General features: G+C 35.8%; 2 protein-coding genes across 3 annotated transcripts; both read right to left on the bottom strand.

Moving 5' to 3' along the window:
• Positions 1-3,928: 3,928 nt before the first annotated feature.
• Positions 3,929-17,885, bottom strand: LOC147077868 (S-adenosylmethionine mitochondrial carrier protein homolog). Of its 2 annotated transcripts, none has more exons than XM_085960904.1 (4): positions 15,996-16,175; positions 14,841-15,107; positions 6,404-6,667; positions 3,929-5,388 (listed from the first exon to the last, which is right to left on the bottom strand). In XM_085960904.1, the coding sequence occupies exons 1-4, from the start codon at positions 16,032-16,034 to the stop codon at positions 5,095-5,097; spliced, it is 864 nt and encodes a 287-aa protein (XP_085817030.1). In that variant the 5' UTR covers positions 16,035-16,175; the 3' UTR covers positions 3,929-5,094. The 2 variants fall into 2 exon arrangements, with proteins under 2 accessions (XP_085817030.1, XP_085817031.1); XM_085960905.1 differs by lacking the exon at positions 15,996-16,175 and adding an exon at positions 17,761-17,885 and having other exon boundaries at positions 4,965-5,388.
• Positions 17,886-17,909: 24 nt separating this feature from the next.
• Positions 17,910-24,431, bottom strand: LOC147077867 (uncharacterized). Its single transcript, XM_085940089.1, has 3 exons — positions 24,428-24,431; positions 20,981-21,221; positions 17,910-20,779 (listed from the first exon to the last, which is right to left on the bottom strand). Exons 1-3 carry the CDS (start codon positions 24,429-24,431, stop codon positions 20,677-20,679), a joined length of 348 nt encoding a protein of 115 aa, XP_085796215.1. The 3' UTR covers positions 17,910-20,676.
• Between the last annotated feature and the right edge of the window lie 278 nt (positions 24,432-24,709).

The following is a 24,709-nucleotide window of genomic DNA, read 5'->3' as shown; positions in this document are numbered from 1 at the left end:
TATTGCCTGTAGTTACAAAATACCGAGTCATTGCAGTAAAATTTCATGAAGCAGACCTTTTGAAAAATGTAGTTTTACAGTGTGAAGCAATCACGGCAGCTTCTATAATTTTAGGTATTAAGAACTCGCAAGTGTCAACACACCATCGTCAGCTATTTTATATTGAATGCCGTTGACCACTGCAGTGCTACTTACACCATTATAAATAAAACACGCCAATGGACTTACAACGTCGACAGGTTTAATTATTTTGCTCTATTTTTTTGACTTGCTTGAGGCACTTAGACTATAGTTGAAGTTATGGACGTTGGTATGTAGAACATTTTTCTATAAAAATGTCAGTTTTTATGTTTTTGGTACTTAGCGCCTTAATTAATACACGTATTCATATTACATTGTGTCCCATGGTCATCCAATTCTCCTATTTCTCCAATTCCATATCACGAAAGAGTGTTGCCGATAGGTTGGATTATTAACTAGGAGTCAAATTATATGCAGAAACGAAATGAGTTTTCATTATGGATAAAAACTTGGATGTCTTATCATTCATTTAAATGGATTGCAGGAATATTTATATCTAGGAATCTTTTGAGAATTAGAATTTGATTTACCGCAAATAAAGATAATTATTGTGATGAATCGATGCATTTACAATTTATATTATAATTATTATCGATTTGCATAAATTCTTTATATCAACTGAAAGAGAATATTGTCATTCTTCATTTTTTACTGTCTCATTAAATTTATACTTGCATGGGAATAACCAATGCTATCTAAAAATGGAGGGAATAGGTAAATATCATAATTTCCATTGTTAGTCTATGGATAGGATAATTTGCCGAATTTGAGTATTACAATCCTTATATAAAAAGATACTGTGTTGTGAAATCATAATAAATGTATGAATAAATACAAAGTGTTTTATTTATAGTGTGGCTTCTATATTCTAACTAAAAATTCTTCCCATACATATATATTATATATATGTCACATGCGTTGTTCATGTTTATATTATATATGTTATGTTACATTACGCTACGCTTCATTCGCTTATATGTAAAATATACTATTTAACTCATGGGTGGCCAACCCACGGGCCTGCTGGGTGTCAACTTGTGGCCCGTGGAGCAGTGAGAAAATAAAAATAATATCAAATGCTGCCGCTAGATGTGCTAATTTCGAAAATTGAGATTCGATATTGGCTCAAGATTTTAAAAAGCACCATGTGCTTTTTTTTGCATTTGTAACGCCATTCTCCGTAGACGTGAATTTATTACCGGGAAATTTACAAATAGAACATTGTGAAATACGTTGCGATGAACAGTTCAAGGAGAAATTCCATCAGGTTGGTTTGGAAGAGTTTTACAAAAAATATTTGGACAAGGAGAAATATCCTGCATTTTACAAACATGCTCTAATGATGACTTCGCTATTTGAAAACACTTACACGTGTGAACAGCTTTTCAGACGGATGAAGCATATTATCAAATCCCGAGTGAGAATACGAATCACTGATGTGCATTTGGAAAACTGTTTGCGCGTAGGAACAACCTCACTCGATATTGATGCACTTAGTTCTGCCACACAAAATCAAACTTCTCACTAGAATTTATGATTTTTATATTATTTTGTTTATTTTTTATTATTTAAAAAAGTCTAATCTGATAAATATGTTTGATTCTCATTTTTGTTTTATTTTATTAATATATATCTATTTCTTTTTTGTACAATAAAAAAAATCGGTTGGGCCCGGTAGGAAATCTCATTTTTAGAATCTGGCCCGGCTGCTGAAAAGGTTGGCCACCCATGATTTAACTGGTTATATTTTTTTAGAATGTTTGAAAACAAAACAGAATACTCATACATGTTGCACCTTGTGCTGCAATCAATACATACGATTGTCTCTAAGTGCAAGAGAGGCATTTAGATTTGCGTAACAGCAGCTGTTGATTATTATATTATATTGAACCAGTTGCAGGGCAGGCAGTTAGATCGCATTTGTAGAGGTTTACCCAACTCTACAACCGACGTATTATTGTCTATGGTCATTTGTATGGCACAGACAATAATACTAAGCGGAAATGAGAGCTAACAAATTAGTCGCATTGAACTGTACAGTCAGATATTCACTCGCGACTCCGTGAATATCCAAACTCAATTAAAATTCATAATGTAAAATTCTACGTAATCAACTCTCAATATCAATGTCTCTCTATTCGTAATGCCGTGTACAATTCAAAAATGTTTTTCCACAATATAAAACAATGTCAACGCTGTGTCTTATTTCTATTGTGCCCTGAACATTTATAATATCACACACACGACGCAACCTTGTGCATACAATTAATAGATGTTATATCCACACACCCAACAACTCAAGATCTGACATCTATACATTTACTTATTGATATGAAGGGAGAATGTCAGGGGATTTGTTTTGACTTTATGGAAGCAATTACAAGATTGTCAATTTTCCATGGGCACTTTGTTTTCTTTCCACACTGGGTTTAAGGACTTTACAATTCAGTTGCGAATTATAATTAAAATATAAGCAGGCACGTGCAGTTGGCGCGAAAGGTAGCGCGTCTAGATTTCTGAATAGCGCCTAGAGCAAGTGCAATGAAAAGATGTACCTAGCATTTTGTGATTGTCTCATTACAAATATGATTATGAGTTAAACATTTTCTCTCTAATTCTAAATAAAACAAGCAGTAACATTTAATAATTTGATTTATTTATTAAATAAAAACTACCTGTGATATGCATAGTAGCTATGCACAAAAATCAGTGGCGAAGGGCGGAGGTAGGCAGTTAACACATACATTTGACTGACAAAGTTTAGTGTGCACTATACAATATGTCGAATCTTAACAGCCAACCTCCACCCCTCACCACTGACAAAAATATAGCGTTCAGTTATCTAATCCTTGGATAAAAACATTCTTGCAACAATTCTTATACAATCTACTAGTTCTACAGCACTAGAAAAATAATTAGTTTATATTATGATAGGTAGGTACTTTATTTTATGAAGACAAACATTTTATTGAACAACAAAATAATGGTAAAACTTAACATTAATCAAGTTATATGATATTAGCCAGGTTTCACATATGGGCAGCAAGCAATCACTTCTTTCTAGGGATGTTTGATTCTTGCACAACAAGATTGATTCAAGTAATAAAAATCAAAACCAAAGTATCGATTTTTTTAATAATAATAGGGAAATGATTTTTCATATAAAATCTGTTTCTATAATATCACAATTTTGATACAATTTCTTTTTCAAAAAGTTATAGATATTTGTTTATAACAAGACAGAAAAAATCATGTATACATACATGGGTTATAATAATTTACACATAATTCCTAAAAAAGTATAAAAAATTATCTTTTGAGGGAAATTAAAAATCATTATTTTGATTCGATAGACTTACTTTTCAAGGAAAATCGTTATAATATAGAGAACAAGGGATAATTTTGAACACCTCAAAGACATACACATGAAAATCTTTTTGCACCGGTGTGACTTGAACTTACATGAACAGTGTGTTATATATTAATATAATATGTTTATGAGGAATGGTTGTCACTCATTCGCCTAACTCGGTGATTTCCAACTGGGGTCCCGTGAGATCAGTTGCCTGGGACTCAAAAGATGGGTAAATTTTGAAACCTTTTTGGTAATAGGCTAAAAGTAATGTTTAGCATGACCTGCACTTCTGCAATGGAGTGCCTTGGAAAGTTGAGCTTATTTAGGTTTAGATATTACATTATAGTTAAACTGTATGAAGGAACAAAACTCGAGGAATTCAGTTGTATTACTGTTACAATATATTTTTTAATTTATGTAGGTACCTACGAATTATTGTTTACTATACTTATCAAGAGTGACATACTGTGTCAGTAGGCAGGTCGTGTGTTGCTTATGACATGACATTCTAAGATGGCGGCAGATTAAGGAAGGAATACGAATAATACAAACTTTGATGGTAGATTGAGTGTAAATTACAAATTTTTACATGGACATTAATGTCATCCAAGTAGGAGCTCTGCGAGGTTTTAAAAAATGTTTCAAGGATCCCGGCCAAACAAAAAAGGTTGCGAGTCACTGGCCTAACCCATTGGGTTCTTGCACTGGATCAAATACAAATTAAAAAAATAACATGCATTTTTTATGTCCACTCGTGGGATTGAACCCATGGCTTTAGTGATAGCCGCTCAACCAACCGGGTCAACGTGGGTTTTCAATACATGCCAATTCACTGTTAACTAGGTACCAGTGGCGAGGGGTGGAGGTAGGTCGTTAAGATTCGACATAAATAATAGTACACACTAAACTTTGTCTGTCATGCTTATTTGTTTTCATTGAAATAATAATAAACAATGAAAACAAATACATTTGACTGCCAAGTTAGTGTGCACTATTTATGTCGGATCCTAACAGTCTACCTCCACCCTTCGCCACTGGTAGGTACCTTGATTCAAAATTTTAAAACATGGTGGAATTTGAGAGACCACTTCGGAAGCATAGTTGTTGGTGCTTCAACTGAAATCCAAGTCTCGCTTGGTATAAATATTTTTTCTAATATGTATATTACTGCGATGTTCACTCAGACTATTTTTTTGTATAACAAATGCTACATTGATGTATGATTCTATTGAGAATAAAAAATAATTTAATTTAAAAAAATACTGAATATGTATTTTTTATGAGACCGAAAATCGATTCAATCGTACATTCCTACTTTTGTCTTGAAGGACAATCAAAAAATTGATAAGATAAATACGGTTCAGCCGTCACTACACGGGAAGACTTAGTTACTACGGCTATTTCTGATCGTTTTTATTCACTGCTGAGGGAAGGCTTGTGATCCCCTTGCTTCCTTTAATTCGCCGGAACTGTTTTGCTAAGCCCCCTCTCCTGGTGATGTGCCCAATAAACTGGAAAACTCATCAATGGCAGATTGTAGAGAACTTATCTTCAGATGATTATTTCAAATGCACAATTTTTGTTCTTGTGGCTGTCAAAAGTCTTTCGAGTATGTGTCTCGAACACTACGTCTCAAATGATTACTCCAATAGAAGTGACTAAAACATAGTTTGTTGATTTGTGGCCCAATACTCGCAAGCTTTTGTGGCGCAGTCGTATGCCCCAAAAAATATTGCTCCGCCGAGCGTAAAGCCCGTCACGCGAGGAGAGATGCCGGCAAACAGTCCCGAGACACCAGCTTCTCTATAGATTGAGGCAAGAACCCTCCGGACAGTCAGTCTTGTCTCTGACATGGCCTGCCTCTCGGCAAGCATTATGCGGGTTTTTGCCACGTCAAGAGGGGTTGTTATGGCACCAGCTATGGCACCCGCCACGGACCCGCACAAAGCTACCTGTAAAAATTAGATACCACTATATAGATATAACCAGTGGCGGCTCGTCCATATGCACTGCGGAACTGCAGCACCCCCAAGCAAATTGAGAAAAATGTAATATTATAATATACATAAATTTAAGTATATTATATGAAAATATCTATATTATTTAAGCGTGAATTAAGCTCGCCCGCGCACCGATATATCCAATAATTATCATACACCACGGTACTGAAGTACCGTTTTCAAACGAATATGCTCGAATGGGTGCGGGGAGCGGGGCACGCAGCTGGAAGCTTGATCGGTACTGCAGCCCCGACAGTGTATCGCCGTATCTGTGTTCGCACGTGAGCCCGCGCGCGTGCGAAGGAAAGAAATATAGCTTTAATGGTTTATTAACATTGTTAAAATTTATTTCTGCAAGCAATTTATGCAAAGTTCTTTATTTTAATTACTTATTAATATGATTAATTATTTATATTTAATTTTGATGTTAATAGTAAAATATAATCCAAATAAACATTTTTTTTATTTTTAATCAACCTCAGCACCCCCAGATATCTTATCCACGAGCCGCCACTGGATATAACAATAAATATTTTACAATATACAATCATTAGTTACAAAATCAATCTTCCACTATAAATACATTCACTGTTAATAATCCAATATTTGATTCGTAAAGTTGCCACTGCATTGCATTATCAATTTTGATGCCGACGATAGCCGCGCAGCTTAAGCGTCGGCTGATAACGTCGTGAGTTCAAGGTTCGAATCCAGGGTCTGGGAAATTCACATATTGTTTTTCAATTTGTATTTGAGACGGAGTATGGACCTAATAAATTGAGCAAGGTGGCTAACATCTATTTCTCATATAAACAGAAATCTGTTAATATAAACCTCCACTCTGTGGAGGCCCATATGATCTTATGAGGATCGGACATGGTCTTGATGCAAATAATATAATAAATCTCAAACTGCATTCAGTTGATAGATAACAGAAAATAATATAATAATGCTACCAAATACTCACTTGTAGACTCGTAATCTTCCCTGTTGCAGAACTTTCGGCTACAACTTTTTTCATGTATTCCCAAAGGGGAAACTGTATAAAGCTAAAAGGCAAATCTCTAAGAACGGTGGAGAAGAATCCTCTGTAAAGACCTCGTCTTATTCCTTCTGTCCGATAAGCTTCCATTAATATTTGGAATCCATTTCTTCTGTGACTTTGTATTCCTATCGTGGCTTGTTGTCTTTGCTTTGCAATGTCTGTCGGCACTCTTACAAGACAGGCAACCTACAAATATAAAAATATTATGTATAAATATATAAAATAAATATAAAAATATGTACGTAATGCAGAGTATAGAGTGATTAGAGTAACTAGCTGATATTTAACTATTCAATTTTAAATAATAAACTGTATGTGTGTCGCTGAGTTTCAAAACCCGCTATAACACTTTTTTGAAATAATTAAGATATATATATCGTTGGATTCGTTATTAAAATCTCTACATGAAAATTTTATCGCCTCTTTCAAAAGCCGCTACGATTAACTGTCATTTATGAAACAAAATCAATGTGTCTATCAAATCCCGCTATAACACTACTGAAACATTTAAAAACCATTTTAGTTCAAAAAGTTTTTGTTGATTTTCTCAACATAATGAAAAAGTGTTATAGAGGGTTTTGAAACTCAGCGACACATGTCTCGTATAGTGTTATATATCATTATTTTTTAGCACTTTTACCCAATGTGTACCGTGAAATTGGCCCTTCTTTCAAATAGGTTGTGCACCACTGGTCTAAGTTCAGTCGCACATTGAAAATCGTCTCAACTGGGATGATAGTCATAAATCAAAACTGAGCGCAACATGCAACTTTCTTAAGTGCATATAGGCAAGGCCGTGCGAGGACAGTGACGTCACACGGAAAGCCAAAAAGAATGATGAAGTGCGACATTTCGGGATTATACCTGCGCTGCATGTCCGGTGAAAATAGTTGCATATGACTCAAGCTGGTTTTTTCAAACTAAAAGGTTGCAATCATGCGGTATGCGGCGGTAGATTTAGTTACATGACTTTTGTGAATGCCAACAAAATCACATCGACATATTCTACGTGTTGCAGTCGAGACGAGTCAGCTAAAACGTCAATTTGAGGTCAAAGATCTTTGCATATTGTTTGACTCAACATTATCTTTTCACTTACATATCACTTCTATCCACTATCCACATGGAAGCAAGCTTCTGGGATTCATCATAAGACAAGCTAACCCAAATGACTTAAAAACACTCTATGTGCTATGAGGTTTCCTACAAACATGTTTTAGACTGTCTAGAAGAAATTTCTTCGACATCTTTATTTCAATATTTTATTTTTCTTTCTTCAAGGCACGATTGCCTTTCAATCTCTTCAAGCTTGCAGGTCACTACTGCTCTTAACACATTTTTCCATTCCGTCACATGGTATAGTTTCCAATCCTGGTATTCTAAAAGATTTAAGTTCGTATGCACTCGTCAATTACATGCGTGGTCGCGCGCGCGCAGCAGCCATTTATTTATGAAATATGCACTACTGTCTCAAATATGCTCTAACGTCTCAAATATGGATTTATATGCACAATAAAATTTTATTTCTTGTTTCGGCGTCTCTCAAAACGGATATCTGTGTAACTCTCATAACTGTGCATACACCCTAACAAAACATGCACTAGCAAATAAATACGGTCCCTTCTTATGACCAACGTTCCCTCTATTTTTTCTATTGTGTGTGCGGATCATCAAAGCATCTGAGCAGTGGCGTAACTAGGTTTGGTGTCACCTGGTGCGGTAAATTTACCCCCCACCCCTCACAAACACACACATACATTTTTTTATTAAAACTTATATTTTTAAGGTATTTATTAATTTTCAGTGATTAAAAAGTATTCATTTGTGGATAAAATTGTTGAAATATCACATCCACTCCTGTTTGACATTTTTAGGGGATAAGTTTTCTATAATTAATAAGTATAATTGTACTATATAATGTGTAACTGAGCAAGCAATCATATTATTCACTTGAATTTTTTGTTACGTACAGTGAACACACCTGTAGGTATTTATTACAAAAATTGATTATTAGTTTTGTATTATAAATATTTTAATTTCTTTTATTTTGTTAACTGTCAATTCATGGTGGAACTGCATTGTATTGTTGTTTCATTTAATAAAACGCAATTTTTTTGTAGTACTTATTCCACTTTTAATCAATAAATTAGGACCGGTTTCGTCCGCCTCAGAGTTGAAAATGTCTCTCTGAGGCGGACGAAACCGGTCCTAATTTATTGATTAAAAGTGGAATAAGTACTACAAAAAAATTGCGTTTTATTAAATTAAACAACAATAAATATTTTAAGTAAAAAACACTGCTATTTGGCACGAACATTAATTTTATCGTTTAAAAAATATTGTAAGAGCTGTGATGTTTTCACAATAAGGACTACTATGAGACTGTACTGACAATGTTTTTTGCAAGATTTTGAAACATGTCAAAGACTAAGAAATGTAAAGGACCCGGCACATAGGTGGTCATTGATAAACACTAAAATACGTATCTTCTTTTCGTACAATTTGGCACGCGATACAACGGGACAGATATAGTGATCCCGCTCAACGTAAAATTTTACTTGCGTGCTCCCGTTAGTAGCACTTGACCTTCGCTTTCCGAGAAATGAGTCGAAGAATTGTGCATGTGATGGTTTCGTGAATTCGAGCAAAACTAAAATCTGGCAAAGGAAACTTGCTTTTACAATATTTTTGTGTGAGGACTGCGCGGGGGATGAAAACATGTGTACGGACATATTTTGGTGGTTTGCGCACACCTTACAGGGAACATTGCTTATGAGCATGCCCATTTATGATCCTATTAGGTTCGGACATCGTCAAAAGAAAAGAAAAAGATATGTCTTATGTTATGTAATCAATTTGTTTTTTTAAATAAATAAATAAAATTTAGGAAAACTAATATTGATGCACTAATTATATTTTTTTAAATTCATGATGAATCCACACAATAACAATAATTGGTATGAATATGGATAAAGAAATATTGTCAATTTTTAATAAATAAAAAGCGTCGCTAACATCCTTTTCTGAGTGTAAAACTTTTCAAGTACCTAGGTAGTTATAAAAATTTGGTAGATGATAAATAAAATGGCCACTCCTGAATATTGATTGCACGTTTCATTTTTTATCAGATAAAAAAAATTATAAGTATAAAAATATCTAATCTAATCTAATCTAACCTAACATACATCATAATATTCAATGTAGAAACTAACGGTTTAGGACCGTTTTCACATAATATTCTATTGCTTAGGTTAGGTTAGTGAGATCCCCGGGGTTCCAGCGGCTAGCTCAGGAGTCCATCGAACCCCGGATTCACAAAAAAAAGAAATTCAAACGGTTGGAGTATAAATAAAACACGGTCTTTCGTGCTCGTAACGTGGTCTTCTTATATTTTACATTTTCTTTAAACGTTTACATATTTTGTTTTAACAATAAGTTTCGCAGGTCCTATCCTATCGGAAAGGGGACGCTTACTAATTTTTTTTCTTTTTCTCAACTTCGCGTACCCACGCCATTCTACAAAAAGGACTCTCGTGATTGGCCAAATTTTATCGCATGATTTTGGATTTGACGAATCACGAGGACCACCTCGGCGCAGGCGCGCAGAAATTTGGACGTTGCCGACAAGCGCGGCAAAATTTATTATTTTTAAATCCTTATATTTAGTCTTAAAATTATCTCTTTCATCCATCATCATTTTTACTTTTTAAATTAAAAAAAATACTTACGTGGTTGAGCAAGGAATCAGATTAGATGTTTTATGAAGCCGTTTCTAGAGGTCAGGGTTACGTTTCGACTTGAGCTACTAAATGATTATTTTACACCGGGTGAAGCCCGCCTGTAACAGGGGTGTATCATTCGCCCCATCTGGATTAAAGTCGAAAGGTACGCCCTGATCTCATCGGCCATCCATCCAATTCCTTGTTCATCCGTTAAATACTTGGCATGATAACAGTTTATATAAAAAAAATTCAACTACAATCTAACTATTCTAACAAAAAAAAAAACAACTAACTTTACGTATTGTTTCTATATTTATTTTAATTACTATTTTCCTGCTCAAAGCAATGCTCCTGAATAAGTCAGAGTTTGATTTATTTTCCTTTCTTATTATCATTTGTCATAATTTATTATTATTTTATTTTTCTCCTGTAATGTCGTGCGTTTATTTTGTTTTCGTAATGTTTTTGTTATTCTTCTCGTTCTTTTATACTAGTCAGCGGAGGGGTCGTGGAGCTGCAGTCTTTGACTCTTGGGCTGTCCAGTTTTTTTGTATTCCGAGAGGCTACATTTGTATACGTTTGGCCCTCGTTCGGAATTATTATTTCGTGTTACGTTTTTCTTCTTCTGGTGCAATAGGAGCGTGCCTCGTTTGGCGTCGTCTGCCTTTGCAACCAGGGCGTGGTAGTGGCGTTACTATTGAGCCAGGCTCGTTCCGAGCAGCGGATATCTTTCTGTGGAAAGTTTTCCACTGATCTGCTGGTCTCTGGAGTATCACCTCATAGATGGACAGGTACTGTGTCTCCATCTGTTCCTATTACTGCGGGCAAGGCATCGTATAGTGGTACAACGGCCAGGCTCGTTGACGGCGGCACGGCTTTCCCACAGGTACTAGGATGGATTTTCACAATAAGTATCCTTTTCCCTTTCTTTTTTTTTTATAGATGGTTACACTTCGGAGGTACCTCTTGTTGTTTCACGATATCTTTCAGGCGTCACGTCCCTAGTCTCTCCATGAACCTGCGCGAGAAAGGAGAGTGCGCACTCTCCACACCATCAAGCTTTGGTATCATGAATTTTCGGCTACGCTGCCTTTGGATGCGCTTACTTCGAGAGGTGGCTCCCTTTGTGCTTCCAAATTGTCTTCATCTGTATTTATTCTTTCTCTTTCTTTAGTAATTTATTCGTTCATTAGACTTCCTGTACTTTAAATTTATTCGAATTTACTTTATTAATTACTCCTACCCCATACATTAAATAGCTAGTAATTTTATATAAAATCTTCCCATTGTACTTATGGTACTTACTATCACTTTTAATATTTTACCCTAATACCCATAATTATTTTGCAACATTGTATTGACTGTATAAATCACATTGATATTAAAAATTGAAATATTCCACCCTCTCATTATATTTATTTCTGAATCAGTACACTTAAAACTGTGTAATTAACTTTATTTTTAGTGAAACCCATTTTATTTAAAAAAAATTGTTGTTTCGTTTTACGCGCCCGACATCCTATTCCAAAGCGCACCGCGCCGATTTGCGGTGCCTCTCACGTTTTATTATTATTATTATTTTATTTTTTTCATTATTGAAACCCTGTTGAGAAATTTACGGCTTTTTGACTCATTTTTTTTTTATCACAAGCATACAATCTCTACTTTCATCCTCTTATCCCTAATTTTAACTTATTATTAAAATTTAACATAACAACTATATACACTTCGTCGAGTGATGCCGTATTATTCCCGTTCCGTTTTCGCTGTGTTAAATTTACGATTGGTAATTTGTAAAGAAATAATAGTGACGGTCGTATACTATTTTCCTCGTTTCTCTTTGAATTCAAATTATTAACACGGCGTAACTTTGAAACAGGTTTCGCGCTACTGTAGAATATCCTCTTTCCCGTTTATAAAATTGTTTGCGATTTTCAATGTTAATGTTTTCGAATTCATTCATATTTACTTTATTTGAACGGAAAGAATTGGCGTCACTCTGCGAAGCGTTATTTTTAAAACTAGAATGTACATTTTTCTTACTAATGAACTTAAGTTTACAAGGCTCAGAAAGTGGGTCCTTAATTAACTTTGTATCCGTAATTAGAAGAATTTCCGGATGTTTTATTCGTATAATCTACACATTTCACTTCCAACAGGAACTCGGCGTTCACCCTTGACTCGAGGGTTGGCGACTGGTCCTGCTTCATCTCCTCGTGGTCGAGCCTGCGCCCGCACAGCTTCTTTGATTCCTCTCAGCTTGCGCGCCTTCTCAGCCCTCTTTTGAGGCTCCCTGGCCTCCCGTTTCCTTTTTCTCTCCTCACCGAACATCCCGTGGTCGACTAGGGTACACGACATGTTAGTGATACCCTAGGAAAATCGGCATTTTGCTCGCCGTTTTTCGTCGCGAGTGGGCCGTGGCCTCTACGAGCCCTCCTCGTTGGATACCGTCGATGATGTGTCTGGTCTCCATAGGTGGGATTTGTGCAGCCATTCGTCGTACTGGAGACGCGCTGGAGCTACGGTCTCCAGCACGACGCTAGGCGCGGTCAGCTCCGTATGTGGACTGTCTTCGAACACCAGAGGGCTCTCCCGGTTTGATGTTGGAGACAGCACTTCTTCTTTGATAAGGGTCACGTCGGAGTCCACTTTTTAGTTAACCATTTCTTGGTTGTTCCGGCTCCTGGATCATAAACTTTTATTTAGCGTTCGCGGGCGTAAATTTTATTTCGCAGGTTCGGAAGAATCCATGCGATTCTTCGAGCTTCACGTTGCCAAGGCGCCATTGAGATCCCCGGGGTTCCAGCGGCTAGCTCAGGAGTCCATCGAACCCCGGATTCACAAAAAAAAAGAAATTCAAACGGTTGGAGTATAAATAAAACACGGTCTTTCGTGCTCGTAACGTGGTCTTCTTATATTTTACATTTTCTTTAAACGTTTACATATTTTGTTTTAACAATAAGTTTCGCAGGTCCTATCCTATCGGAAAGGGGACGCTTACTAATTTTTTTTCTTTTTCTCAACTTCGCGTACCCACGCCATTCTACAAAAAGGACTCTCGTGATTGGCCAAATTTTATCGCATGATTTTGGATGTGACGAATCACGAGGACCACCTCGGCGCAGGCGCGCAGAAATTTGGACGTTGCCGACAAGCGCGGCAAAATTTATTATTTTTAAATCCTTATATTTAGTCTTAAAATTATCTCTTTCATCCATCATCATTTTTACTTTTTAAATTAAAAAAAATACTTACGTGGTTGAGCAAGGAATCAGATTAGATGTTTTATGAAGCCGTTTCTAGAGGTCAGGGTTACGTTTCGACTTGAGCTACTAAATGATTATTTTACACCGGGTGAAGCCCGCCTGTAACAGGGGTGTATCATTAGGTTATTAATTTCACCATATTATATTATATTAAATAAATGAGACCAACAAAGTTTAAGAATGTCAGTACTATTTTCAAAAGGATTCCCACAAGCAAACTTCAACACATGTCATTGTTTGTTATGGTTTTGTACCATGTTTCGGATTTAGCAGATAATTATGACAAAATATTGAAGAGTGGATTGTACACTATCTGTATTTCCATCCATAATTATTGTTCCGAGAGCATAAATATAAATAATAATCAAAATTGGTAAAGGTACATTTTAGAATTCTATATGATATTTAGTATCATAGAATTAAATTATTAGATGCGGATTTGGAGCTGTTGAGGTTATCGATCATTCCAAAGCTAATCTATACAGAAAAAATATAAACATAACCTATATGGGAACCCCGACTTTATGTACTCAGTATTTATATATTCCCGCTATTTATTTGTCGTTTCTGCAGTCCCATTTAATATCTTTAATTTCCGATTTTACATTTTTATTTCCTGCAATTTAAGTCTGAAATATTCAAAATTCAATTTATTTGAACACAATTCAATGCATAATATTTTTGAAATGAATTCCAGATGCATGTGTGTGTTTTATTTATAGACATCATGACCCGAGAGCACAATCAATACAATCGTTTAAGAGCATACATCAGTGAAACGGCAAATAATTTTCAACGATAGGTGGGACGTTGGGACGTAATTTCGGACTCTTTGCCAATCGGAGAGTGATAGTCGAGCTGTGAGCACGTCAATTTGTTTTGTGATGGTATTGGAGGAATATATTCTTAAATCGTGTAAAGATGACTAAAAAACGTTACGCATTTACTCGAAAAAGAAAACATGTCAATGAATATATTATTATTATTACTAATATAACAATAAACATAACATTAAATGTTGAATTTTTATGACAAATTATGTTTTGTTCTGCACGCGTCGTTTGCGCAATCTGTGCGTTGCGTAGGAACGATCTTTTTAAACCATGCCTCAGCTGAAGTTATAGCCTTAAGTTTGAGTAAGTATTTCGTGAAGTTTTTTTTTTTGATTATGCCCTCTCAAATAATGTCACAGCAAAGATTGCTTCAAAAGAAAAGGAACGAGAGAACATATTGATATAATATGCTCCAAATCAATTTGTATGATTTAAAAAAAAAATTATTTAATTTTCCTTCAAAAACGTAAAATTGAGGTTTTCAGTGGTTTTACTAAGGAGAGCCTACTAATAATAAATTCATAATATTATAACACACCACTTCTCCAAACGAAGCAGCAGCAACATGAAGAAGAGGTCTATACGCCGGTTCAATGTATGGATCGGCTATTCCCTTAATAGCTTCATAGGAGAAGAAAAACAGAGCAGCAGAAGGCACACTCCCCATTACGACAGCTCCCAGCCCTCTGTAGACTCCACTGAACCCTCCAGATTTTATAAGACCCTGACTGCTCTGCAGCCGAGTCTTGATTGTATCAAGTGGATATAGGATGACATCTACTGTGAGCCCAGCTACACCTCCCGCCTGTAAAGTAAGCCATAAGGCATATAATCACGGTGCATTTATAAGCGTAACAAAATAATGAATACTCATACTCAACTAAAGAGCTTGACATCTTGGCGCATCTACAGACAGAATATAATACCAATAACATTACTGAAGTAAACACAAATTGTGTTGATATTACCACATATACCTACTATGAGTTGTGATCATTAGAAGCAGTCAATATACTATGTTCCATAAGCCTAGAGCTCACGACTTTTTTCAATTTTCGATAATCAAAAATTAAGTTTTTTAATCTTAATTTTCTCTTTCTTTTTTTAATTTTAATCAAAAATATTAGATTTCTCGAGAATTCGAGATTGCTTATTTGATTTTTCGACAGCCTGGTGAAATCGACATTATTATGAAATTACCTCTTGCCATTTCTTTTAAAGTTTTAGCTATTTCAGTAAAAATTTTGGTAAATGTGCCGCAGATGCATGCATGAGATTTTATAACTTTCTTTTTAGACCAAACCAAACCTAACCTAATATAATCTTAGTTTGTGATAATGATGCATCAAAATGTATGAAATTTCAAATTTAATCTCATGACGGCATCTGCGGCACAATTGCCCAATTTTATTCTGTGAACACCAACAATTTTATTGCAGGGGCGGCTGATGTAATTAAAATTGATTTCATAAAAATCATTATAGTCATTTCGTTGTCGCGGCAGTAGGTCGTTTGAATAACTTTATTTTTTTCCACTAGCTCCATATTTATCTAGTTAAATTCTTTCATTAATTAATTATAACAGAATATTAAAATTCACTTCAGGCATAATATCATTATTCATACATTTAGAGGTTATGGAGCACGAATTAAACGTCAAAAAGAATATTAATTGCATTATAAAATAACTTACAATTATAGGGGTTAGGTAAGATTTTGGCACATTTTCCATTATGATTTGATATGGTTACTACCAAACGTTTAACAATGGTTTAACATAATCTAAACAATATTTTATTGTTATTTTGACAGCCAGATATTTTCAATTTCTTTGGTTTAGCGCCGACAACGCGTGTTGCCACAAAGTAAAAGTATATTAGTCTATGCCAGTGTTGCCAAGTCAAAATTTAAAATTTCAGTAGATTTTGACAAAAAATTCAGTAGATTTCATAAAATATCAGTAGATTTGCGGTATATTAGATATGATTTAAAACTAATAAGAATAATATTAATTTATTTTAAACAATGATGATATTAATGGGTAAAATGGCGCTCTCGGGTAGAGTTACAAAGCTTTTTATGTCAATTTAGAAGTGTATAACATCAAAAAAAGTCATGCGTAAATCATTTCAAGTTTATTATTAAAAGAATCATCAGTTCATTAACAATTATGGAGAAACACAAATATCAGTAGATTTCTTGAATTTCGAAAAAAAAAATCAAAAATTCAGTATATTGGCAAAAAATATCAGTCGATCTACTGAAATTTCAGTAGACATGGCAACACTGGTCTATGCCACAAAGTATTATCCTCTTGAGACCCGAGGAAAAACCAGCCATCAGAATTTTTTTTTGATGATTTTATGTGAAATCAAAAATCAAAAAGAACATTTTTTTTTTAATTTTATACTAAGTAAAATACACTACGTGCACATATGTGCAACCCAGGTCACTATACAGATAAAACTTAGATATACTACATATATGAAATAATACAGAAAAGTAAAACATTGATAAGAATTAAGACATTTTTATTAGAAAATAATACGATTAAAATGAAGAAAACAATACAATAAAAATAGCCTCATTAAATTTATTTACACTTAAATTAATTACAAATTAACAATAAACATAATAGAAAACTGCTTTGAGCTGTACCCTACACAGTGTGGTACAACTCAAAGCAGAATTTAGGACACAAGTACACAGTGGCGCACCCAGGATTTTATATTGGGGGGGGCCCAAGGAGGAGAATGTAAATTAGTCTCATAGGCTCTTTTTCTTCTTCTCGTTTATCGGTCTTTTGTCTATTACCTACACCATGGTCCCCACATCCTGAAACGGGCCCTCAGGCTAGGATTGGCGGGCCCCCTACCTACCGCCAATTAAAGGCAGTGTGAAACACTACATAACGTTTTTCAAATTGTGTTTTAGTTCAAATTAAGGGTACTTATACAGTGAATTATTGGCGATTTTTAATACATCTACTTTAATAATGGAGCTGTCGTGTATCGACACATAATAATCAAAAAATATATTGCACAATTATATAAGTAATTGAAAATGTTCATGACCATAAAGTATAATAGCGCCGCAGGCGACTTTTTTTACTATTAAAGCTAATTTATGGTGTGTGTTTATCTCACTTATCTGGTCAACCCGACACGCCGGGCCCCCCACAGCCCCGGCCCCCAGGCTAGAGCCCTGTCAGGGAAGCCATGACCTACACCACTCCGAAATTCGGGTGGACACCGAGAATTTTTTGACAGTTCCATTAAGGATTGGGTTTTTAAAAAACCTGAGATTAGTGTTGTGTTAGAAATTAAAATCTAAGAAATTTTCCTAAAAGGTGTTTAAAATCATTCTGATAATTTTCATGTTTGGGGGGTGCCAGGGCCCCTTGGCCCACCCCCTGGGTGCGCCACTGCAAGTACATATTGCATATAATGCATATGTACCTGGTTCGCGACATGCATCCAGGATATCTGCACTTTGATGCCGATTTAGCATCCTGGAAGCGAGGAAAGTGCCCGACGGTGTCCAAGCGGACTTCAGGGATCGGTGCCGGGATAACCTTCCTCTGTTGCGAGGTGGTCCTTGAGAATTATCCAGCGATGATGACGCTGGCTGGTTTGGCACATTTCTTGGTCGACCATGTGTTGGCGGTGTTAAAATGCTGGCTACGTGACCTTCATACCGAATCATAGCTTTCGCTAACCGAATTCGGTATGATAACAGGCCCATAGTGTCCCTTTGGGGGACATTATCCTGTCGACAATTTCTCATATACATGAGCCAGCAATTTACCACCGCCAAGTCCACGAAGTGGTTAAAAACCCTTACCGGCCACTTGCAGGTTCGCATTGACGTTCGAGAATATGCGATCATCCGATCGCAAAAATCAATGCTACCCATTGACTTATTGTAATGATTTACAATAGCCGGGCGAGTGACATTGACCCTCCTTTTGGCCTCTTTCGACCACCTCGTGTAGGTGCCAACAGGGCTACTTCCAACCGCAGTGGAAAGCAATAAGACTGACTTATTGTCTTTCCACTTGACAACACAGACTTTGTCGTCCTGTCAAACCTTCTCATCCCAATCTCCTCTGCGCATATCTTTATCTATTTTTAACTTTTTTATTACATCGCCGATTCTGTTACTTCGGACGGTTCCAGTAAGGAATATCCCGTCCTGAAGTAACGAATCGGCTAGCTTCAAACTCGTAAAAAATCGATCAGTGTAAATGATGCGGGAGGAGTCATTGGGGAGAGTCCGACAGAGCAACTTTACCACACTAGCACCCAGACCAAACTGCTTCATATCTCCATCTGATACCGTTCCTTTCCCAACATAAATGTGGAAGTCTAAAACTAATCCTTCTCTGGCCGCTAGAACAAAAATTTTTAAGCCCAACCAGATTGGGCTTATTTGGAACGAATTGTCTGTGTTCACAGCGGCCAGTGAACGGTATCATTTGTTCATCGATGGAGTTATGAGCAGGTCTGGGCAATGTGTGGCATTGTTTCAAGACCTCGTTTAAAAACGGGCTTACCTTCCACAATTTGTCTGTGGAGCCTGAACGGTCAGCAGTATTGTCGGCAAAATGCAGATGGTTCCGCAGTTAGAGTACCGGCAGGGCTCGAAATGGAACGGAACGCACCGGAGCGCCGTTCCGGCTCGTGAAATTTGTAAAATTATCGCTCCGTCTCGTGGAAAAAATATGTTGACCGTCTGAGCTAGATAGGCCATAGAATACAAAATCTGACACACTTGTTTTTATAAAATACACATACGATTTGATGATTATGTAAATACGAGGGTGGGTCAATAAGTCCTTAGAAAAGCCGACAGGTGGCGCGACTAGTACTGTAAGCGGTTTGTTTTCATGCAGCGGCACTACCGATTCAGTATGCTGCGAAGTTTCAATCAGATTGGTCGGGTTGTTGTGTGTTTCTCGTACATTTAAAAAAAAAATTTGCTTGTTTACAAAAATGGAGAAAATTGAGTTTAGAGCTGTTATTAAACATTTTAATATAAAAGGGTTAACAGCAAAGGAAATAAAAAATGAGTTGGATTTAGTTCACGGCATATCTGCTCCTTCACTTGCAACTATTTATAACTGGTTAAATGAATTTAAACGTGGTCGTACATCAACAAAGGATGAACCACGCTCAGGACGTCCTGTAGAGGTGACTACACCAGAAATGATCAATAAAATCCACGATATGGTGTTAAGTGACCGAAGATTAAAGTTGAGTGAGATAATTGAGGTTACAGGGATCTCAAAAGGTAGCGTCATTTCTATTTTACATGACAAATTGGGCATGAAAAATATTTCTGCAAGATGGGTGCCGCGTTTGCTCACAGTCGACAATAAACGCAATAGGGTGGTGGCCTCCAAAGCCCTGTTGTCGCTCATGCAACGGAATCCGGATGAATTTTTTCGTCGCTTTGTGACTGTAGATGAAACATGGATACACCACTATACTCCCGAGACGAAAGAACAGTCAAAGCAGTGGATTGCGAAAGGCGAACCATGTCCAAAGAAGGCGAAAACCGTAAAATCAGCTGGTAAGGTTATGGCTTCTGTATTTTGGGATGCACGTGGAATTATTTTCGTTGACTATTTAGAAAAAGGAAAAACAATAACAGGGGATTATTATGCATCTTTATTGGACCAGCTAAAAAACAAAATTGAAGAAAAACGGCCTCATTTAAACAGGAAAAAAATCCTCTTTCATCAGGACAATGCCCGTGTTCACACATGTTTACGATCAATGGCTAAAATTGAAGAATTGAAGTTCGAATTGGTCGACCACCCACCGTATTCGCCAGATTTAGCCCCCAGTGACTTTTTCCTTTTCCCAAACTTAAAAAAATGGCTAAGTGGACAACGTTTTTTTTCAAATGAAGAAGTCATCGATCGGACAAATGCTTATTTTGAGGACCTTCCGAAAACTTATTTTTCTGACGGTTTAAAAAAAATTGAGAAACGTCTAACCAAGTGTATTGAGCTCCAAGGAGATTATGTTGAGAAATAAAAAAAAAATACAAAAATAAAAACCTGTTTTAATGCTTTTTTCTAAGGAATTATTGACCCACCCTCGTATCTTCAGAAAATTTGTCGAGCGCTCCGGTTCGTAAACTTTTCCATTTCGAGCGCTGAGTACCGGTCTCTGGGCATCGCCCAATTTATGACCGGAAGGCTCATATCATACGACCAGTACATTCGAATCTGCGGATACTTTAGCGTGCCCATCATTATTTGGATGCCGGTGAATACTATCAACTCTTTCGTGCTAGTATTCACCGACCGTAAATCACTTTTTTGGGCAGAATAGAGGTTTGTTTCATCTGCTATCGAAAAAAGGCTAACGCTGAAGTAGGTAGTCGAAAAAGGTCTCCAGCACATTATCGACGGCATGCCCCACAGTTTCCAGGTCTTCGTCCAGCTGTGGTCCAATACTCGGCATACTGAAACAATAGAAAAATTTAATTATGAAACAATGTAGGTATTCAGTTTAATATTCCATTCGTCAACTCTTCAGACCACAAGCAAAACTATGTTTTTACAAGTAATTAATTCAGGTATTGATTCTTTTGAAAAAGCATGTATGACTTGTCACTAGATAATAGATGAAACAAATTTATCTATTATGAACATTGTAAACTTACGATTTTGTGAGCCAGGGAAGAACCCTGGACTGCGATGTCGAAGGTTGTGAATAAATGTCGGGCTCGGATGCGGCTTCTTGCTCTGGTTCCAGTTCTTGGTCTGCCTCCACGTGTAAAATGTAGAAGTCGTTCCCATCGTCCGAATCGTACCCATCACCAACTTCAAAATCGCTGTCTTCCAAAACCTTATCGATTTGGGCAGCATTCAGGAATTCATCTAAATGTAAACAAAAAACATAACCTCATTACAATCGGACATTAACTCAGACCTGACTGGCGCGCAGTGTTGCCAAGTCAAAATTTTTAATTTCAGTAGAAAGTGTAAAAAAAATTCAGTAGATTCGACAAAATATCAGTAGATTTCTGTTTTAGGAAAAAAAATTTCGCCACGGGCCACAGGTTACCGAATTTTCAAAGACGACTCGTTTTTTTCCCGGATGGTGGGAATTTTGTGGAATGAAGAAATATCAGTAGATTCAGTATATTGCCAAATATCCTGGATTTTGAATTGGTTCAATAAAAGAATGTACTTATTTTTTATTATTCATAAAATTAGATTTATTTTCCATCCCAAAGATGTTGAAGAATATCTTTTTCCATGGAGTCTAAAGATATGAAATACTTATAAACAAAAAATTACCATTTGGTCTACTGATTAAAGTTAGCCACAAATCAATCTTGCAATATTTCCAACAGGCCTGCAATCAGATGGAAAAAGCCCATGGCTTGTCACGATTCTGAAAGGTAGAACGAAGCTTTCAAAATATTCTGTTTGAAAAACTTAGTAAGTACGATGAACTGTAATTTTGTCTATTAAAAACAAAACTAGCTGAGCCAGCTGGCTCTCGCCAGTCTGTCTCGCTAGGTCCTCCAGACAGCTTTTCGTCATAATACCTTGCTATTGGATTTTAATATAATTGTAAAGTATGTATAGACGGCGCCATAGTTTTCCAGTTTTCCCTTTGGGATGGATTTTCTTTCACCTCAGACAGTTTGACATTTCGCTGATTTGTCTGTTTTACGATTTGCATGTCGTCAATGCCAATACAAATTTGGAGTCATATGCGTAGTCTATTCTGGAGTCTGGCCTTCACAATATCGTCTGACACCATTTCAGGCTGCTAGGCCTAGCAGAACAGCTGGCAATCGCCGATTGCTACCACTGTCATTTTAATTTTAATACAATATAATGTGTAGGTAGGTATGTGCATTTAAATATGATAAATAATTATACATCTCAATCGTGATTATTATAAATAGCGATCCAATATAACGCGAATATTAATCTCTTTCGGGTCCCATTTACATAATAGAAAAAGGTTAGCAGCATAAAAAATATATTTAAACATTATTTTGTTTCATTGTCTATAAAAAATAAATGCTTGCAGCCATAGAATAATATTTTAAAAATCATATTTTGATTTCGGGACATTCATATCGAGACAATAATGTTGATAAATAATAAAGCAATACATATTATAATATCTGAGTCTATTCTAGACCAATTCTGATAAGAATAGGAATTTATAAGACCTAAAGATGTGGAATCAGCTTAAAGAGGCAGTGAATAATTGATACAAGTTGATGACGATATAAATGGGTAGGTATATAAAGTCACAAATTAAAAAAAAATATAGCAGTTTACATGAACAAGAAGAATAACGTTGGGATAACCTTCATCCAGCAGTGGATTGATTTTGGTTGATGATGATAATGACGATATTATGAATGGGTAAATATAATATCAGCAATTTTGATAAATATAGCAATTCATATGACCGACAGACATGCAAACAAATTAAAGAGGCCTTCATCCACCAGTGGATTGATTCAGGCTCATGGGCAATATAAATAGATATAATTTAATATCACCGATTTTGTTAAATACTGCAATTCAAATGACAGAAAGGAGTAGAATCAGGCTAGGGAGGCCATTATCCAGCAATGGATTGGCTCAGGTCGATAATGATAAAGATGATAGAAATAGGTATACTATCACAAATTCGTTTAACCGCTAGTAGCAGAATCAGGTTGCGGAACCCTTCATCCAGCAGTGGATTGATTCTGGTTGATGATGAAGATATGAATACATAGATAAATATTATAATATCACCGATTTTGATAAATACAGCAATTCAAATGACAGAAAGGAGTAGAATCAGGCTAGGGAGGCCTTTATCCAGCAGTGGATTGGTTCAGGTCGATGATGATAAGGATGATAGAAATAGGTATAATATCACAAATTCGTTCAACCGTTAGTAGTAGAATCACGTTGCGGAACCCTTCATCCAGCATTGATGATGATGATGACGATATGAATATGTAAATAAATAGCATTAGCATTTTTAATAAATATAGAAATTCAAGACTGTCAAGAATACAATCAACGTAGAGAGGCCTTCATCCAGCAGTGGATTTATTGAGGCTCGTGAAAATAATGGCATTATATATAGATAGGTAGATAATAATATAATATCACTGATTTTGATAAATATAACCATTCATGTGTAAGTGAGGAGTAGAATAAAGCTGAGGAGGCCTTCATCCAGCAGTGGATAGGTCCAGATTGATGATGATAAGGATGATAAAAATAGGTAGATATTATACAATATCACAAATTTTGGTAACTATAACAATTCGTATTAATTTCTCTCATTGTTTGCAATGGCAACTTTGTTAGTTTAATTAATATGACTATAATTGTGATCTATGGAAATTAGTAGCCTAGTGAAGGCCTCCGACTTCCTGACTAGCTCAGGCACTTGGAAGTGGAGGTTCATTAATGTGGAGGAACAGGCAGGAATCTCATAGACGTGGAGTAACCAAGAAGTTACGGTAGAGAAAGAAAGTCGATAACTCAAGAAAACACTGGTTAAACTTCATAACTGGTATATTATCAATGTTGTTACACAATTTAACTTAAGGTCACCCTTTATTCAAAAGTTTATAATCAAATGTCAATGAAATAATGTTTATATGTAACTAGATTCTCGTTAAACAATCACAATAAGTCGAATTTCCAAATTATTTAACGTCTACAAGCCACAATTATCCAAAAGGAAAAGGTCTGAATTGTTCGCATCCGAAATTCACAAGTAAATTATGAAAAGCCATTTATTTAAATCTCGAAATTAAAATTGAAAACGTCCGATTTATTTATATCTCGAAGTCCACAAAAATAACCATATTTATTACTAATTACGTAAAAATTAATTCAAATATTATTGATTAATTATTTTAAAATTAACTTGATTATTATTAACTAATTATTTAACATTAACTTAATTATTTCTAATTAGTTATGCAGACGAGATCGCGAGGGTCCCGGGGCAACAAAGCGTCGCCGAAGCCATGCCGAAGCGACCCCCGGAATCCTGACGGAACAGACTGACGATCGGATTTTAGAAACTTGCCTTTTTATCCGTTAGGGGTGGTCGTATTTCTTACCCATTCCAACCGATACCGCCATATGCTACACATTTATATAAGGTTGACAGATGTCAGTCTATCAACCAAACATATAGTGATATCGATGTACATAATATGATTAATATTAATATTACTTTAATTACATTAATTACCATATACTATTACGCCCGTCCATATGTCCCACTTTATTATTTCGCTAACCCATTGCATATTACATTTCATTAACCATTATATTACAATTATACATTACCAATTATCTTACAACCAAATCATATTTTATATTTAATCTATCTTAATTAA

The sequence above is a fragment of the Rhyacophila brunnea genome, unplaced genomic scaffold, assembly GCF_057557595.1.
Source record: "Rhyacophila brunnea isolate RB1 unplaced genomic scaffold, BYU_Rbru_1.0 scaffold_12, whole genome shotgun sequence".
In the NCBI taxonomy this organism is placed as follows: domain Eukaryota; kingdom Metazoa; phylum Arthropoda; class Insecta; order Trichoptera; family Rhyacophilidae; genus Rhyacophila; species Rhyacophila brunnea.
Note: the sequence above shows the minus strand (reverse complement) of the source record. Positions and strands in the feature narration are given on the sequence as shown.

Excerpts from the sequence above, each read along its gene's own strand:
- LOC147077868 (XM_085960904.1), bottom strand. The coding sequence starts at position 16,034 with ATGGAAAATGTGCCAAAATCTTACCTAACCCCTATAATT. Across the intron at positions 6,668-14,840 it reads CTGCTTCGTTTGGAGAAGTG|GTTGCCTGTCTTGTAAGAGT; the intron begins GTGTGTTATAAT and ends TTATATTTGTAG. Across the intron at positions 5,389-6,403 it reads GGAAGATTACGAGTCTACAA|GTAGCTTTGTGCGGGTCCGT; the intron begins GTGAGTATTTGG and ends TAATTTTTACAG.
- LOC147077867 (XM_085940089.1), bottom strand. Across the intron at positions 20,780-20,980 it reads CTTCCCTGGCTCACAAAATC|TATGCCGAGTATTGGACCAC; the intron begins GTAAGTTTACAA and ends CTATTGTTTCAG.